The following is an 18,499-nucleotide window of genomic DNA, read 5'->3' as shown; positions in this document are numbered from 1 at the left end:
ACTAGAAAACCACTCTGAGAGTGTCAGAGAGCCGTTTCTACCTCATCTGCAAAGTAAAAAAAAAAATAAAAAAATTGCCAATGCAAGCCACACAAACAGTCACAAATGGGAGCCTCGAAACCACAAGATTAATTTAAAAATAATGGGATTTTAATAACATATTGGGGGATTCTTGAATGACATGTATTTGTTTTCTAGTGTTTGTAAGGAGGCAGGACAGGGAGACCCCTCGATTTGAAAAAGGACGAGATGAGACAGACACTCGTGGACGTGGGGAGGAGAGAACCGTGCCAGTACTCACAGACCTACGAGGATTATTATGGAAATTATAACTTAAATACTGGCAAGGGGAAAAAAAAAAAAGTAGTGCCCTGACAGCAGTTCCCAAGTGCCTCACACCCGCCAAGGCCGCCGGCCTGCGACGGCTCCCAGCGGGGCCTTCCGCAGCCGCCATCGCTGCAGACCCGGCGGGGCGGCCCACGGGTGACACCCCCTGTCCCCCGCTACGAGCGGCACCGGCCCTGCCGCCCTCTCCAGGCGGCTCCCGGCTGGCCCCTGCTGGCGGGGCCGGGGAGGCCCGGCGTGTCACCGCCCGGCGACAACGCGGCGTCCCCATGGCAACAGCCTCGCCGTGGGGCGAGGCCCGCCGCCATCTTGGGAGTGGCGGCCCCCGCCCCGCCATCTTGGGGGCGGTGCTCCGTCCGCCGCCATGTCGGTGGCTGCGGGTTGCCGGGGCGGCGGGATGGTGCCGGTGTTGCCGGGGCTTTACGTGGGGGGCGCGGAGTCGTGCTCGTCCCCGGAGTCACTGGCAGCGGCGGGGGTGGTGGCGGTGCTGACGGTGGATGCGGAGGAGCCGCCGGCGGTGCCGGGGGTGCGGGCCATGCACGTCCGGCTGCGGGACGAGCCCGGCGCCGACCTGCTGAGCCGCCTGGACGACTGCGCAGCCTTCATCGCCGCGGCGCGGGCGGGCGGCGGAGCCGCTCTCGTCCGCTGGTGAGGGCCGGGGCTGCGGGGGCGGGGGGTCGGCTGGCCGCCCCTCCTCCCCGGGCGGCGCTGCTGACCGCCGGGCTGTCCTGTCCTGTCCTTGCAGCCATGCCGGGGTGAGCCGCAGCGTGGCCGTGGTGACCGCCTACCTCATGAAGACGGAGGGACTCGGCTGGGAGGAGGCCTACGCCGCCGTCAGGGCCGCCAAACACGACGCCGAGTGGGTCCCCCGGCCCCCGCTCCCCGCCCCCTCAGCCCCGCTCTCCTCTCACCCCCCTTTCCCCGCAGGGTGAACCCGGGTTTCCAGGGGCAGCTGAAGCTGTACGAGGCCATGGGCTGCGCCGTGGACAGCAGCAGCCCCTTCTACAAGCGGTACCGGCTGGAGATGCTGACGGAGAGGTACCCCGGTGAGTGGCGGGGTGGGTGGGGGGGGCTTCGAGCTTGGCCCTGGCCAAGGCACCGGGTCCTCGGAGTGAAGCTTGGGACGGCCTGCCAGGTGGTCCCGGTGGGACTGGTCTATCCTGAAATGAACAGAGCAGGCCATGTCCTGCACCTGGGTCATGGCAATCCCAGGCACAAATACAGGTTGGGTGGAGAATGGCTTGAGAGCAGCCCTGAGGAGAAGGACTTGGGGGTGTCGGTGGGTAAGAAACTCTATGTGAGCAGGCAACGTGCACTTGCAGCCCAGAAAGCCAATCCACATCCTGGGCTGCATCAAAAGAAGCATGGCCAGCAGGTCAAGGGAGGTGATTCTGTCTCTCTACTGTGCTCTGGTGAGACCCCACCTGGAACACTGCGTCCAGCTCTGGAGCCCCCAACATAAGAAGGACATGGACCTGTTGAAACGGGCCCAGAGGAGGGCCACAAAAATGATCATCAGAGGGCTGGAGCACCTCTCCTGTGAAGACAGGCTGAGAGAGTTGGGATTGTTCAGCCTGGAGAAGAGCAGGATCCGGGGAGACCTTATATCAGCCTTCCAGTACCTGAAGGGGGCCTATAGGAGAGATGGGGACAAAGTCTTTATTAGGAAGTGAAGCGATAGGATGAGGGGTTAATGGTTTTAAATTGAAAGAAGGGAGATTTAGTTTACATATTAGGAAGAAATTCTTTACTGGCAGAGTGGTGAGACACTGGAAGAGGTTGCCCAGAGAAGCTGTGGATGCCCCATCATTGGAAGTGTTCAAGGCCAGGCTGGATGGGGCTTTGAGCAGCCTGGTCTAGTGGGAGGTGTCCCTGCCCATGGCAGGGGGGGTTGGAACTAGATGATCTTTAAGGTCCCTTCCAACCCAAATCATTCTATGATTCTATGCCAGAGGTGGTTGACTTTTGAGTGTTGCCCTCAAAGCAGCCCAAGCCTTGAGTTGGCGAGGCAAGCATTCACGCCGTGTGGGCCCTAAAGAATTCCAGCTTTTCCAGAATTTCCCCCCAGAATTTCCATCGGTGGGGAAAAAAGTGTCTTTGAGACATGCCTGAGAAATAAGATCCATTAGGAACTGTTCTCTTTAGCAAAATGCAGAAACGGTAAAGGCCAATTTGATATGTTTCTTGATTTTTACGTACCTGGCTAGGCAAACTTAACATCCTCTAAAAAGAAGTCAACAAAATTAAAAAAAAAAAAAACAAAAAAACAAATGCAAAGCTGAGATAAAGCTGAAATGAAGTTACGAAGAAAACTTTCATACTCCAATTTGCAAAAGGTCGTAGTAGATATGTGTGCATATGTGTAATTTTATAATAAAATGACAATCCACAGCTTTTTTGCAAGATTTCAGTGTTGCATATTCCGCATGACAGTGTGCTCTCCATTTACATGTCATTCTCCTTAGCAGTTCGCATTCATAAGCTGACTTTCTGTATGATGTGCAGTAAAGGATTGGCAAAACTGTTGTAGCTCCTCCTCTGCCTTTACTTTCTCTTTAAGGAAGAATATAAAGCAAAATACAACTATTTTACCGTTGCTAAGGCCAAAGTCTGTATCTCAGTTCTCTGCATTAAGTGAATCCCAGTCTTAGGTGTGGTGGGATGAGGCTCTTTCATTTTTAGCTTATCTAATGGAATTGGTGAGTGGACAAACGAATGCGAAGAAGGTGGCTTTTGCATGCCATGACTGGGGCAGAGGCGCAGCGCTGTCTTGCCCCACAGAAATGCAGCGTGACTGTGTTGATCTGATTCGCAACTTTGTACTGATTGCTCTGCAGAACTTCAGGACTTGCCCCGAGAAGTCTTTGCTGTTGATCCAACCAGTATATGTCAAAATCCAAACACAGAGGTTCTCTACAGGTGCAGGAAATGCAGGTACTGGATCTTTTATATTTCTCCATAAAATGTCCTTTTGAAATCAACTTAAGAGAAAAATAGCCCGTGTAAACCAATGGGCACGTCATTATTTTCAGGACAGGGGTGAAGCTTAAGTTTCCATACAGTGTACGCCACAAAAAATTAGACCAATAGAAGTGCCTTATGAAACACAAAACTTCACGTTCCTTGAAGTTGTGCAGCACTCGTGCGGCTTTACCTGCCGCGTTGTATACGCAGGCATAATTCTGCTTGGCTCTGTGAAGTTGCTTGCTCTGAAACCATAGCTTCTCATTTGTTTTTGACAAACAGTTTCTCCAGAAGAAACTTCTTGAAGACTTTGGGGGTTTACTACATTGTGACTACCTTTTATGGATTACTTAAAGTGAAACTCAATAATCCTGCCATTTCATAGGTGTAGGTTTCTTCAAGTATATGAACATAGATTTGAAGTATTAGTAGGTAGGAGCTGCTTAAAAAGAAGTCGATATAAGAGACAGCATACAGCTGCGGGGCAGCTGTTTTCTATTGTTTGTAGGTTTCCCCAGTTAAAAAACCCAAGTATTTAACTTCTTTTTTCCCCCGTCTGTCATGGAGGGCAGGCGTGCTCTATTCCGTAGTTCCAGCATTTTGTCCCACACGGAAGGAAGCGGACCCACAGCCTTTGCCCACAAGAGGATAACGGACTCTGTGCAGCTTTGTGGTGATGGCCGTGAAAAGTGTACCTCTTACTTCACCGAGCCCGTGCAGTGGATGGAGCCAGCGTTGCTCGGAGTAATGGAAGGACAGGTGAAGGGGAGCACGCGCTTTATTTTTTCCATTTTTTTTGTTGTTTGTTTGTTGGGTTTTTTTTTTTTTTTTTGCAAAGGCAGAACAAAATGTTTCTGTTCTCTGAGGTGAAAGCCCCCAGACAAGGAACTAGGTCTCCCGACCTTCCTGGCATGAATTTTGCAGCTTATGAACAAATTTTTAAATATCCTTTTATAAGGAAATGCGCTGCTGATCTTGTTGGACTGAGACCACTAGCCAGGGTGTATCTGCTGTTTGGTTTTAGTACAAGAGAGAGTTTTTGTGGGACTTACAAAACCTGTTGTAGTCTCAGGCTGATTGAGGCTTTCTGGAGACTGTCAAAACTGTCCTGGAACCACCCCAGGTCCGAGCAGCTGCATTTCCACCCCCTCCTTTCTGCCAGCACAGCTGCCTACTACACCCCAGGGCTAAACAGCCATGCCAGTTTACTTTTTTGCCTGTTTTTCAGCCCATTTACCTTCTGTGAAGCATTACAAGGGAAGGAGCTGGCTCAGTGCAGATTGCCACAATTTAATGTACTATAGAAGCACATTTTAAATAGACGTATATCTGCGTGCACCCTAGAGTGGGCCACAAGGGTAGATTTAGATTAGATATTAGGAAGAAATTCTTTACTGTGAGGGTGGTGAGGCGCTGGAACAGGTTGCCCAGGGAGGCTGTGGATGCCCCATCCCTGGAAGTGTTCAAGGCCAGGCTGGATGGGGCTTTGAGCAGCCTGGTCTAGTGGGAGGTGTCCCTGCCCATGGCAGGGGGGCTGGAACAAGATGATCTTTAAGGCCTCTTCCAACCTGAACCATTCTGTGTATTTTTTCTTGCAGCTTCTGTGTCCCAAATGCACGTCGAAGCTGGGCTCCTTCAGCTGGCGGGGTGAGCAGTGTTCCTGTGGCCGCTGGGTGACACCTGCCTTCCAGATCCATAAAAGTCGTGTGGATGAAGTGAGGATGCTGCCAGTTGGTAACTTTCAAGCTGCCAAAACCTGAACTCATCCCTTCCCTCGATGGATTTCTTAACGTCCACAGAGAACTGCTGGCTGGCCTGTGGTTGCCAGGAGTGAGCTTGTGACTTCCACCCCTTTGTAATGCAATGGAATTACTTGAACATCTGCTCTATTTGAGCTTTCTGTATCTCTAATATATATAAAATGGCAAACACTTCCTTCAAAGAGGTGTTATACAGTGGTCAAATATGTAAAAAAAAAATGCATGGATGTGAGGTCTTTTAGTACATTCTCACTTCATCTGTTGCTATTTACAGAAGGTCTCAACCCCTTATTTAAAAGGATTGCTAACATGTTACTTTCGGGCTGTGCCCCGCAGTGCTGCTTATCTCCCCATCCAGAAATTATAATCAGTTCGTCTGAAGCGCGCAGCTGAGATTTTAGGAGGTGTATTCTACAACATGAGGTACACAGAAGGGAAATATTTTAAGGCTTAGCGAAGTGCCATAAAATGGTACAATTACAATTGTTGCGTTAGCATGCATATGGCAGCTACTAGCAGTGAAAGGCAAGTTCAGCCTTGTATTGCAATAAAAGTAGTCCTAAAAATCTCTGCCCCTCTACACTACAACTCTTCCTTTCATTGTATTATCTGAGGAGATGATGCAAGCTGTACTGGAATGGGAGAACTGAGGTAATAAATAGCAGTAAGTAGAAAATGTCCCTCCCACATTGCTGCTTAACAGTTTAAAGAAATCCTTAAAATGATGTAAGATTTTAAGGAAACACAGCTTGCTGTGTATACCACTGTGGCACAAGCTTGGTTTGACAGAAGAAAACAGGACAGAAAGACTTACTTTAAATCCATTTTATTCTCATTGACTTCAACATATTTTTTTAAATTTTTTTTTAACACTATTTCCAGCAACATACATTATGAAATATACAAGATAAAGTAGGTGGCGGGGTTCTGCCCATTGTTTCATTCCTCCCACAGCTGTGGAGGGAAGACTTGCAGGACACAGTGAACATCAGAATCTCAACACTGAAAACAGACACAAAACAAAAAAAAGAGACAAAAATATATATGAAACTGTTTGAACTGGTCACACTTCAAGGGCCAGGTACAGCACAATAAATATTAGAACTGCATTATCTTAGACATCTTCTGTAAAGTTTATAACATCCTCTATTTAAAGAGATAAGAACATCCGGTTTCTAGCATGAAATGCTACATAGTACAGTGGTGAAGGGTACGAATGATGAGGAATCCAGCAAGGGCTTGGATGGTGACTAGTCATTCACACATGCTCATTGGTACAATAAGCAGCATACACTGAAAGTTTAGTGAGCTGTAAACTTAACCATTCACTACCAGAATATCAGCTGGAGAAGCAGCTCCTTTTGGGAGAACTAAAAATAGTTAATCCCTTTAAGTTTCAGCTGGGCTGTCCCTGACAAACAGCAAGTTGATACCATAACGGAAGTGGCAGCATTTGGTCCGTAGCGCAAGATCCCTTTGCATCGCTACTGTTCAAAGCTGGCAGCCAGTGGAAAGACTTCCCATGCGGAATGAACACCTATATAGCACCTCACCACTGCCACCGTGTCACCCACCCACATGACCTTAAGGAAGCAGTAGATGTCAGCTGGAACCCAGCTGGGCACAGAGTGCTGCACAGCAAAGCAGCACAGGATCCCACCTCACACAAGCAAGAGGGAGAGGCTGGAGAGGGTGCCAGCATTTTTCTCTCTCAGTCTGCAGCACTGGTACGAGTGCTGGGCTCCCAGGGTTTGACACAAAGGTGGCTCTATGCTCATTCCTCATCTCATACTAGTTTTGCCAATAAACAAGCCCAAGACACAGCAGTTTTGGCTGCTTTACGGGGTGCTTCCAGAGCACAGAGCAGAAGACAAGAGTCACTGGTTGCTCTTGCGCTGTAATCAACAAGGCAGGATTAAATACATTTTGTACTCGCCAACCTTCCCCCTCGTCATCCCCCGCCCCCAGAAGTGTAGCATCATACATTCCTCTTTCACGAGAACTGGGGACCTTCTGTGCCACCGCCAGACAGGCCAGGTGAGCACAGGTGGCGGAGGAAGGTTAAGAACACGCTTTCCTTTCCTTAGCATGACCTGGGCATTGCCCTGGGAGGCAATGGCACTGGCAGACAGAGCACCACTGAGGAAGGACTGTGTTCCTGGTCCGCACACGTGGCATCACTGTAACTTGTCCTGCAGTACACGGCAGTGGTCACAAGCTTCACAAACTAAAGCAGCTGAGTGTCAAGGAATTTTAGGGGGCGAGTGGGAGGCAAAGAAGGTAAAATTCTGCTGGAAGCTGAGCACCTATGGCTTTGATTTTAGCTGATGCCAACAGTCCTACCTGTATTAAGTAGGAAAATAAAATTCTGTTTCTCCAGTGTACAAAAGTATACTGGCTGCTTGCACGTGCTCACCTTCTAGTTAATCCCTTCCTGGGGAGATCCAGAACTACCCCATTTCAATACCAACAGACTGGGCTGAGGGTTGCAGAAGGGATGGAGTAGTGAAGAATTTTCGGTTGTATCAACACGTCAACAGAACACGGTCAAGAATTCTGCTTGAGAAAAGGGAGCTCTACATCATGATAGTCACTAAGCAAAGTGCCAGATGTAAATGCCCTCACCACTGCCAGCTCAGAACGTACCGCGTGACTGCAGTAAGATCTACACCTCCTCTGCCGGTACAGCTCAACTGGTTACATCCCAAGGTGAAAGAAAGGTTACCAAGAGAGCTGGGAGAGGCAAGGTGAAATTTTTCCCACCCTAGAAGTGTACAACAGCATTTCCTCACTCAGCCAGGCCCATTCACACATCACTCACCATTTCAGACACACAAAGCAATGCCAAACACAAACTAAGAGGAATGTTTTGTAAGGACACTCTCCGAGTATGAACAGGGAAAACACAGGGCTATTTATCAACTCAAGTACTGTTGCATCATTCTTGTAAGGTAGGGAAGCAGAGGAGTTGAGATGAGGAATCGAGAGGACAAACTGGAGTGGTCACAGAGGTCGAGTCTAGTCTTCCAGACTGCGAAACGCATTCTGCATATCCTCAAACAGCTGGGCATAGTCCGCCTTGATTTTTGTTTCACCATCTTTGACAGGGTCCTGAAAGACAACACCACAGATGACCGAATCCATTGGGAAAAGCCTCAGCTACTTAAGCCAACCCTGCTTTGCCAGTGCTGTGATTTTAATTTCTCTACCTTGGGATTAACACTTGCTAACTGCAGAGCAGGCACTATAGCTCCATCTCCGCCTCTTGTCTGTCTCACCAATGGCCACAAGATTTAAATCTCATCCTCTTTCCATGTGCAGTGAGCAGGCAGAATGGACACTGGACAGAGAAACCGGCTTTTTTGTAAGCAGTGCTTACTTTATTGAAAAGCAACTTGAAGCAAATTGAAGAGAATTTAGTAATACTGAGGGTCTTAGTTGACGCTGTGTGATTCAAGATCTGCAGTGATTAATACCAGCTCCTGTCTCCAAACCAAATGGAGTAAGGATCTTTATGACTCGGAATTGCTCTACTATACTTTTTGGGGTGCATCCCCTATAAGTGCAAGAGTTACTTTGCCGTCACTTGGAAGTTGCTTGGTTCCCATTAAAATCTTATGGTGGAATCACGATCAAGAACGTCTTTGTAGAGCTTAATTTTCTCAGAATACTTTTCATGAAGGGGCAAAAAAATGTAACAATCAGTTTTGTTCTGAGGCTGCAAGGCCTTCCCTGCAAGAAGCATTAACTGCCAGGCTGTGAAACCCGTTCAATGTCTTCATCATTCCCCTCTCAGCACTACGTTCCTCTGGGTCACTGCAGCTCTTGGGAAACACAGAGGACAGTGAACTGCATCCAAACCTTACATGTGTGGATGCACTACTCCTTCATTGTCTCTCCAAAGAACACAGACCGCAGGAAGCAGGGCATTCAAATTCTCTTGCCTTTTAGACTGTTACTCAGGAAATAAAATTTTCCTTTCATAACTGTTACTGTATTAGACGGCCGGCTCCACTTAACATGTATTCACCCTCTGGATTCCCTTTTCAGCTATGCTGTCCACTGCTCTGCTGTATGCCAGATGTCTTCTGGTGGCCAGGGTTTGTAAAAAGTGTATTACTTCTCCTATCTCTAGATAACCAGCTCACAAAGAAGCTCATGTCCCACCAAGCATATCTTGTTATGTTCTTGATGCTTTGAGAATATATACCAGGGATCTGCTTACTGCAGAAACAGGCCTGCAGGAACATGACACATCGGCACACCAGAACACCTGATTTTAAACATAATTTTATCCTATGGTACTTGTTCTTGAAAGATTTGCAATATTGGTTTGTAAGAGTTATAATAGAGTAAGCATTATACTTCATAGAGAACATACGTTAGCCACTTTAGCATCAGCCAGCGTCACAGGTTACTGTCCTACCAGTACCTGCTACACCAGCACGCTCCAGATGAGTTTTAGAAAAGCTGTACCCTAAAAAGATGGCTACTGAAGTTACACCCTGCTCCACGCCACTTGTTTTCTCTTTAGCCCATGTGGAAGTTACTTCTCCCTCTCCTCCTAGTCACCTGCCTTAGGCCCTGAAGCCGTTTGGCTTCATATTACTGCAGGATTTCTTTCCTTAATTTCTATTTAATAGAGCTTGATCAACATTTCTACCGTTCACTTTTTAGCACATTCCTGGATTTAAACTTTAGGCTGCTTTTATCTGCTAATAGTCTCTTTAGAACATGTTACAATTTTTTACAGAATTTTATCACAAAAAACCCAAAACAAACAGGAAAGGTGTTTGTACAATTACCATGAATGTGTGTAATAAAAGACACCGTGGAAGGTGGGGTGGCTGAGGCTCTGCAGCCAGCACCACCCAACTAGATTTCTGTGCTGACCATTCCTGCGCTCACAAACTAAACCCAGTTCTTGAGCGTATTCAAAGTGATTGCAAAAAGTCTCTGTTCATAGACCTTTATCTAAGGCAACTGACGACCACCTTTGAGTAACAGCCTTTCAGAGGCGCTGGAAGCTCACAAAAAGCAGGTGCAACCCAGTTCCTTACAAACATACCTTGAATTTCATGGAGGTAAGTCTGTAGAGGATTTCGCTCATGTTCTCTCGGATGATGGACCACGTGATCTTATTGTCACTCTGGGCTGTGGTTTCTACAGCACGGCGTGCCATGTCATAAAATGCAATCATATTGGAAAGCATTCCCACTGTTTTATAGAAAGGGCAGAACCTGATGGAACACAAAAGGATCTTGTCAGGTGTTTTGGAACAGTTAACAGGACAAGCCTTTGCTCCTGCCTTCACAACAACTCTGAATTTTCACCTGAAAGAGAGTGCTAGCCTGCTTTACTCCAGGGATTTTTGACACATGCTGTCAAAGGAGAGAGACTGCCTCTAATATGTCCCACTTTTTTAAATAGGCTGAGAGAATTATCCTGAAGTAAGGTTTCTGAAACAGCACCTGAACACTAGGCAAAACAGGAGGGAACAGGAACCACCGCTGCACAAGTCTCACATTTCAGTCTGTGCCAATACTAATGAGAAAGGGAAAACACCAGAGCAGCCAACGGAATTCCTCCTTCCTGTTTTGTCCATCATGGGAGCAGGCTTCTCCAAGCAGCCTGGGATGACCTGACAGCTCTGCAACTTTCTTTGCTCACAGGAAGGGGAGTGTTTCTATGAGAAAAGCACTCCACACATAAAAAGCTCCATTTTTAATGGGTAGATGATTGCCATGGAAGGTACCTCATTATTATTTATACACTACATTATGCTACTTCCTTGTGCTTCCCTTCTGCATACAAGCAAACCTGTCCTAGTAACCCAATTAGTACACCGTTACAGAATGATGTACATCTACGCTTTTAGCGATGAAGTATTTGAAGACCTCCTGATCTACCCGGGCTGGGAAGTGAGATCAACTATAAAAAGCCCCTCTGTCAGGCTGTTAAAACACAAGGATAGCATGGAAAGAAGCAAAGCAGACAGGGATAATAATCTCTATCTAGGGAAAAGATCCAGTAAGTTTTTTTGATGGATCAAACTTACTCAAGAACCATGCAACAGTAACTGAAAGCAGATTCTTGCAGTCCCCCATGCACTGCTAGAATAAACAGGAAAACTTTGGGTGTTGACTGTGAAAATAAAGCGGTCCTCTCGTCCTCCTCCTCCTAAGGAGGACAGGAGGACATACTATTGCAGAAATATTGGCTAACTGAACAATAGATGAGGGCCTGAGAAACTCAAAGGGTGTGACTGCATTTGGAAAAGGTCTGCATGCCTTGGGTAAGACAACGTGAATACACTGTTCGACGGCCTACCTAAGCACAGTTCTTCCATTTGTTTATGGTGAGTACAACTAATTTCTGCGTTGCCTGATTTCCAAGTTAAATAGCTGTCTAAATCCAGACTCCACAGGACCAAGAGGGCAGAGTGGCCAGTCAGAGCTCACCTGTCATAAGGCGTATAACCATTCTGTTGCAAGAAGTCATCTTTTATCAGCTTGGCAACCTCCAAGGTAATTTTATCTGTTTCTGCCAAGGAAGCCTAGAAAAGTAAGGTATGCTGTTAGTTTAGTACTCAAGTCCACGAGAGCATGGTATGTCCTGGCCAAGAACCATTATCTTTCAGCACCTGTTTTCTTTCCACCCTCTTAAGATAGCTTTCAGCAGAATTCTGTCTTTTGGGTATTTCTCACTCCCTGCTATAGAAGAGCCAATTTAATTCATAGCCAGATTAAGATGGGTCAAACAGTCAATAAGTCTACTTCAAATCTATCTGACAATAAACAATGGAAAGGAAGTTTACTTTAAGATAATGGAAAAGCCACCAGATACAGAAAACGCGTATGGCTCTGCTACGAGGTACATTGAAATATCACCTTCCTACATAAAGAGGTAAATTCATTTTTACCTTCCTCAATCCTTATGTCCATGGAAGAAAAACTAGATCTTAGCATGGTAGATCAATAAGTAATCTTAAGAATTTGATACTAGCCTCCACAACTACCAATGAGCTTTCCCTGTCTGGCATTCAAAAAAAGTAAAGGAGTTGATGACAATGCCTGTCACACTCTGCAGAACAGCCACAACCCTGCTGTTGGCACCACAGGTCACTTTGCCCCTTTTAGCAAAGGACAAAGAAGGTAGAGAAGACTGAGTTGTAAGTACTCCAGCTTGCTTTCTAGACAGGTCATTTGGACATTCCTTCGCGAGGAGACTAACAGAATTCAGAGCTAAAAAGAAAAAAAAAAAAAGCATCTGATTGTTTTTCCACAATTTCCCCTTTCTAAAGATTTGTTGCAGTTGTTAGCCATGCCCAGACTGAAAGCAACTCTTAAAGATAACAATCTTTGAGAACAAGATCACCATTTCCAGTACTTCTATCATGGGAATAATGCCTAGTTACAAGCACTGGCTTATCAAAATTCTTTCCACATCAAGGAATTGATTCTACCCTGCTCTGTAACCTAGTCTTTTAGAACATGTTTCTGTAAACAGAAAACTGCAGAGGACCCTAAGATCACACCTCCTTTTCTTTGAAGACACATCTAGAGAGGAGAGCTCTGCTAGTCAAGATCTGGTGAAAGGCCCCATCTCAGTTGGGCTAGAACATTACTGAATAGGGAGAGCACCAGGACCAAACTTTCTGCAAATAACTGTAGTTAATACATGTTACCACACACTACCACCACCTTGTAAATCAGCATAGCTCATCCGAACATCATGGGATTAAGTTACTGTAAAGTACGTGCTAGGCACCTGTCAATTATCATCTTTACAGTGCTGAGCTGACACACAAGAGTTTTCACTGGGTCCCTTTTGACAGCTCTCAAGGGAAATTTTCCTGTCCAAGTTCAGCTTTCTCTCCCAAACAGTGAAGTGAATGAAGGATATTAAAGAACGCTTGTAAAATGGAGCTATATGTCATGTCACAGGTTTCCATAGAGAAACCAGGTAATCACCAATTTTTAGAAAAAGCAGACATCACTTCTGTTTCTACAGGCCAGCTTGTAAATGCCAACACCTCTGTTCTGCGGCTGGCAACATGGTTTCTAATAAACTATAACCCTTCAGATGACTTTAACAGTAAAGATCAGTTTGCATCATTTCTCTTAGAAAGATACTTCCAATGGAGTACTACTGTAGGTTGCAACTAAGGGCATTTCAGCAAGACCAGAACACTGAAGAAACAAGTTTCTTAACTACAGCATTAGATACCCCGCAATCCAATTCACATGAGAAAAGTAGCATCAAGCTAACGTTTATCAAATCTAAAAAAGTATCTGTCATTAAAAGTCAAACAACATGTAAGAAAGTTGGAATAATGCACGATTAGAGGCAGGAGAGTCTGAACGTCTCCCAGTGACCATTTGCCTTTTTTGCATAATGCAATATCCATCAAGTCTGGTCTATGACATGGTCAAAAGCCTGTGCTAGCAGTAAGGCAATGGACGATGGCTCATTGACATCAGATTTCATCGCAGCTGGTTACTCACCTTCCCCACAAGCTGCACTATCTCTGCAAGGTCCTCTTCCTCCTGTAGGATCTCTTTGGCTTTTGTCCTGAGAGGGACAAACTCTGTAAAATGCTTGTCGTAGTACTCATCCAGGGCACGCGTGTATTTGCTGTAGCTGATCAGCCAGTTGACAGAGGGAAAGTGCTTGCGTTGCGCCAGCTTCTTATCCAGGCCCCAGAAAACCTGTCAGAAGCCAGAATGATCAACCAGTGTCCCAAATCAAAAGTGAACCAAAATAATAGAAGGCAATTAAAAAAACCAAACAAACCAATAAAGAAAGTAATTTTGAGCAAATGCAGCATGGCAAAAGTTATCACAAATGAAAGCTTCAGAGAGAAAAAGAAAGCCTTCCTTATGTTAACCATAACAGTGACTTTCAAATACACTTCTCAAAAAATGATGCATCTTTTAAGCTGAGTTCAGACTTACCCAGCTTGAGACTCCTCATGAAGGAGAAATTAGCTGTAATAAAGACAATACTGGAGTCTAATTAAGTGGAGCCCTATTAGATGTAACTCCTTTTACCAAAACAGGGCTGCAGTCAGTTGCAGGACATTCTTCTCCCAGTCAGCTGCTCTGAGGATTTTTTCGTGGTTTCAATGTACCTATTGAGAGTGGTTCACCTTCCATCTGAGCTGAGACCAGCCACATTTGAAGTGAAGCTCAATGGGCAGCAATCAGGAAGTACACAGATATTCCTGAGCAATCAGTGTTGGAAGAACTGCTACTTTCGCTCCCTCTTCCAAAGGGATCTCAAACACATCAGTTCAGAGACCGTCTCATAAGGTCACCTTTTACACTGTTGGAATATTTTCCAAAGCACTCTACAAAGCTGCCTGTGTCAAATCAAAGCTATCACACACCAGCCGCTGGCACAAATACACTGAAACACAATAATTTTGAGTTTAACAAAGTAGATAGAAGAGCTGCAACGTTGTGGGACATACCTGAACAATGCCCAGAGTAGCAGATGTGACAGGATCAGAGAAGTCGCCACCTGGGGGAGAGACACTGAGCAGGAAAAGATAAGGAAAAGTTATCAGAATTGCTTTCACAATTTAAACTGAGGTACCAAACATATGACTGCACAGCTCCATGATCACAGAAACCAGAAAAGTCAACACAATTTCAAGTAACAGATTGCAAGCTTCCACTGCAGAAAGTGTTTGACGCATACCCACACAGGTGTAATATCAAGCATACCATGAGAAATAGTTATATCAGTGACTGATTGACACTATCCAGGTACGATTTCAGTCATTTTAGCTCCAGGTAGTAACTCTGGCTTGGCTTATCAAACTTATCTTGGGTGGAACAGATTCAGCAAGTGTGCTGATAGGACATCGTGAAACACAGTGCAATGATTATTTTATAGAAAACAATATTCCAATTTGAAATTATTTCCGATATGTACCTATACAATAACTACTTCAACTTCATTTGGGCTTAACGCCTTCACACATGCCTTCCCAGAGATAAAAATAATCTTCCAACCTAAAAAACACAATGTGTTTGTGTATGCATGTTGTGGAGAGCAGAATTAAGCAGAACAAAGAATGGACTCCAGGTGTTCTTGCAGATTATAGAGGCTCTCCTGAAAACGTGTCGGTGGGGAAATTCACTTTACCCACAGTATGACATACAAATCAATATAGCCTAGAAGAATGTCTGGGGACCACATGCTTTTCATAGCCCATCACAGCTTTAGATATGCTGCTCCCTGTAATTCTTTTCTATTTAAGCATGAGAATCACGATTCATTATGCCCCCAAGTGCACACACTGCTGCTCTAACTGCCCCTTCTCTCCCGCTCTGAGCATGGTTTGACGAAGTTTTCAGTGACAGCTCTAGCCACATTCTTCCCTGAGCCATTTACTCCAATTGCTGCAAGTGATTGTGATTCCACACCTCACAGAACTACCTGTCCACATTCATTCTTTCTGCCCCCACGCACAATTTAGCAGTAGTTCTGGGTGAACAGAGACTACATATCTACCTACTCATTCATATGTTTTTAGTTCTGCAGCTGCACAGAGTGACAAGACTTTCTTTTTGTCTGAAAAATAGGTACTTTGACATACAAAAACACAGAGGAAGAACGACAGCCAACGCAAAGAAATGCAACACTCACGCTCCAACAATGCTGACACTGCCTTCCCTTTCAGGATTTCCCAGACACTTCACTCTGCCAGCTCGCTCGTAGAAAGAGGCTAGACGGGCACCAAGGTAGGCTGGATAACCGCTGTCTGCAAACCAAGACACAGAAATTGAGTCAAAGGCTCAGAGTGTAAAGGGTGTATTTAACAAGACCAGACTGAGAAAAGACTACTCACCAGCTGGCATTTCAGCCAGTCGCCCTGAAATTTCTCTGAGGGCCTCAGCCCATCGGGAAGTAGAGTCTGCCATCATACTGACATGGTAGCCCATGTCCCGGAAATACTCGGACAGCGTGATTCCTAGAACAAAGACAACAGCATGCTGCAGGATACAGTTCAGCAAGGAATTCTATGCTTGTATGTTGTCACTGAGTTGCAAATAAGCCAAATTATTTAAGTTTACATTTTGATGGAAATAGACACTGAAAGTTACTCTTTCTTCCCGTTAGACCATGACCTTGCTGTCTTTTTTTGTTTATTTCTTCTCACTCTCCCCATTTTTGCTTATGATCCACTCAGGCTCATCTTACATCCCTGTGTATTTCTTTGAAGAGACACGGCAATGTCACTGATGCTACTCTCTGCCTCACTGAAACTACAAACAAAGCCTCTTTTTACTGTAAAATGTCTCCTTCCCTTTTCAAACAACCAGAATACAACAGTGAGAAAAGGTCATGTTTTATCTTAGTTATCTGACAACTTACCATAAAAAAGAATTTAAAAAAAACAAAAATTTTTAAAGACTGCAAAGGAAAGAAGACAAGCCTGCCAACTCAGAGAGTACTATTCCTGCCCATTAAGCGGCTGTACTTGTCAGCAAAAAAATATTCACAAAGGCTTACATAATTAACACATGGAGAAAAACTACATGAGAGCTGGTGCAGTAAGTTCACCTTCTAAGCAAAATTTACTCAGTGTTCGGAAATCATAATTCTATACAAGCATGCCAAATTCAATTAAGATACTAGGACTTTGTGCAGGCAAAGCCTGAAAGGGTTGACTTCTGAAACTAAGCAGATTTCTTGGTACTGACCATCTCAGGAACGGAAAATACGAGAGCATGATGGCTTGCTCTGCTCACACAGCATTTTTCAGCCTCCTGTAAGTCTTACCAGTATAGATAGAGGCTTCTCTGGCAGCCACAGGCATGTTGGAGGTATTTGCTACTAGAGCTGTTCTCTTCATTATGCTTTCTACCTTGCCATCAACTTCCATTGTTAACTAAAATACAAGAAAAATAAAAAAAAAGGTAACAGTAGCAAGGTATTTTGTTTATTTTTTGTTGTTTGGTTTTTTTACTACATTACTTGTCTTCTATCAGGACACTCTACCAAGCGCAGAGACTAGATTCAAGATTTCAGGATATTATGCTGGTTTGCCTTCCAAATTGCACAGAGCTTAACTCTTTAACGTACATGCCTCACCCTCATCTCAGCTTCTGCAACTGGCATATCCCTATTGATCCCATTCAAATGAGTAATGATAAATCCACTGCATCAGGAAGTATATTATCCTCTCTCAGCTTACTAGGCTGGAAGAGCGAAAAATCTTAGCCGCCTGTCATAGGTCCGTTAGGAATCAGAGAGCTTTTTTTCCTAACCTACACCAATCCGCGTTTGTCTTTGACAACTGGACATAAAACCACAAACATAACCCAGGTAAAACCTCACAAGCACCTGAACAGCAGGTATTGCAAAGCCTAACATGTTGAACTAATATCTGGTAACTGTTTGTATCACCACCCTGCACCCTGTAAATACAGATGCTGCATTTGCTATGCATGGTTAAGTTAGAAAAGTTAGAGACATTACCAGTGAAAGGTAAGGTGCTTATAACTGTGTTAAATTACACCCTCGCACTCGTTTTGGCTTTATTTTAAACAAGTTAGAAGGTACACCCAAAAACTAGCCCTGACGTTTAGCGAGAGGCAACTGAAATCACTCTTGAACACGCCACAAGGGATTTCTGCGACTACAGCCAGAACTTACAGCAGGGAGGCAAGAAGATCATTTCAAGCCACTCTACCAATACGATATTTCATTTAGTTACAATACTAGTACAATAGCGAGTCCTCCCAAGAAGGTTTACTCTCCATGAATTCTCCATACTAACCTCAGGGAAATCTCTCAGTACTTCAGACATTTCATTTCCTCGTTCTCCACAGCCTACATAAATGATGACATCACTGTTGGAGTATTTTGAGAGAGACTGCGAAATCACAGTCTTCCCACAACCGAATGCCCCCGGAATCGCTGTTGTACCCCCTTGTACACACCTGAGAAAAGAAGAAGGACTCTGATTTGCAAGGAACTCAAGAACAGCTCTCTCCCATCATAGACTATGTTTTCCAATAAAACTCACTAATTAAAAGCAGAGTGACAGGAGTCACATTCAGTGTTCTGGGTGAGAAGCAAAGAGGTATTTCACTAAACCAAAAGACTGAGGAAATAAATATCCATTTCTTCTACGGCCCTTGAAGTACATGAGTTAAGCTGGTACAACTGCTAGACTTCCAGGCTTGAAACACAGCAGTTTTCACAGCTGGAAGCACTCATGGAATGCAAATGCTAAGAAAAGAACAACTGCACTTAGCTGTGCATTATAAGAATAAGCAGCGCAATATCTTAGGACCAAAATTACTAATTCAATGTCTTGAAAATTAGCTGCTTAAATGAGCATTTTGTGTTACAGTTAAGTGCAACAGTTTTTATAAGTAGTGACCTCAAAGTCATTGAGAACTATACAT

General features: G+C 45.0%; 2 protein-coding genes across 2 annotated transcripts in view; one reads left to right on the top strand and one right to left on the bottom strand.

The window, feature by feature from the left end:
- The first annotated feature begins 674 nt into the window (after positions 1-674).
- On the top strand, positions 675-5,251 carry DUSP12 (dual specificity phosphatase 12). Its single transcript, XM_054189129.1, has 6 exons — positions 675-993; positions 1,091-1,204; positions 1,273-1,391; positions 3,183-3,279; positions 3,882-4,068; positions 4,908-5,251. The coding sequence occupies exons 1-6, from the start codon at positions 710-712 to the stop codon at positions 5,067-5,069; spliced, it is 963 nt and encodes a 320-aa protein (XP_054045104.1). The 5' UTR covers positions 675-709; the 3' UTR covers positions 5,070-5,251.
- A 628-nt stretch (positions 5,252-5,879) lies between these two features.
- The window catches only part of ATP6V1A (ATPase H+ transporting V1 subunit A), a 31,047-nt gene continuing 18,427 nt past the window's right edge, over positions 5,880-18,499 (bottom strand). The window contains exons 7-15 of the mRNA XM_054189128.1: positions 17,866-18,028; positions 16,866-16,974; positions 15,931-16,053; positions 15,729-15,843; positions 14,545-14,608; positions 13,577-13,780; positions 11,531-11,625; positions 10,138-10,309; positions 5,880-8,180 (exon numbers count right to left, since the gene is read on the bottom strand). Of these exons, the coding sequence (XP_054045103.1) occupies positions 8,088-8,180; positions 10,138-10,309; positions 11,531-11,625; positions 13,577-13,780; positions 14,545-14,608; positions 15,729-15,843; positions 15,931-16,053; positions 16,866-16,974; positions 17,866-18,028 (1,138 nt within the window). The 3' untranslated portion in view covers positions 5,880-8,087. The remainder of the gene's footprint in view (positions 8,181-10,137; positions 10,310-11,530; positions 11,626-13,576; positions 13,781-14,544; positions 14,609-15,728; positions 15,844-15,930; positions 16,054-16,865; positions 16,975-17,865; positions 18,029-18,499) is intronic.

This window comes from Rissa tridactyla, chromosome 1, assembly GCF_028500815.1.
Source record: "Rissa tridactyla isolate bRisTri1 chromosome 1, bRisTri1.patW.cur.20221130, whole genome shotgun sequence".
Lineage (NCBI taxonomy): Eukaryota > Metazoa > Chordata > Aves > Charadriiformes > Laridae > Rissa > Rissa tridactyla.
Note: the sequence above shows the minus strand (reverse complement) of the source record. Positions and strands in the feature narration are given on the sequence as shown.

Bases quoted from the DNA above. Each gene is read 5' to 3' on its own strand.
- DUSP12 (XM_054189129.1), top strand. From the start codon at position 710: ATGTCGGTGGCTGCGGGTTGCCGGGGCGGCGGGATGGTGCCGGTGTTG. The intron at 1,205-1,272 runs GTGGGTCCCCCG...CTTTCCCCGCAG, and splicing joins GCCGCCAAACACGACGCCGA to GGTGAACCCGGGTTTCCAGG. The intron at 4,069-4,907 runs GTGAAGGGGAGC...TTTTTCTTGCAG, and splicing joins TCGGAGTAATGGAAGGACAG to CTTCTGTGTCCCAAATGCAC.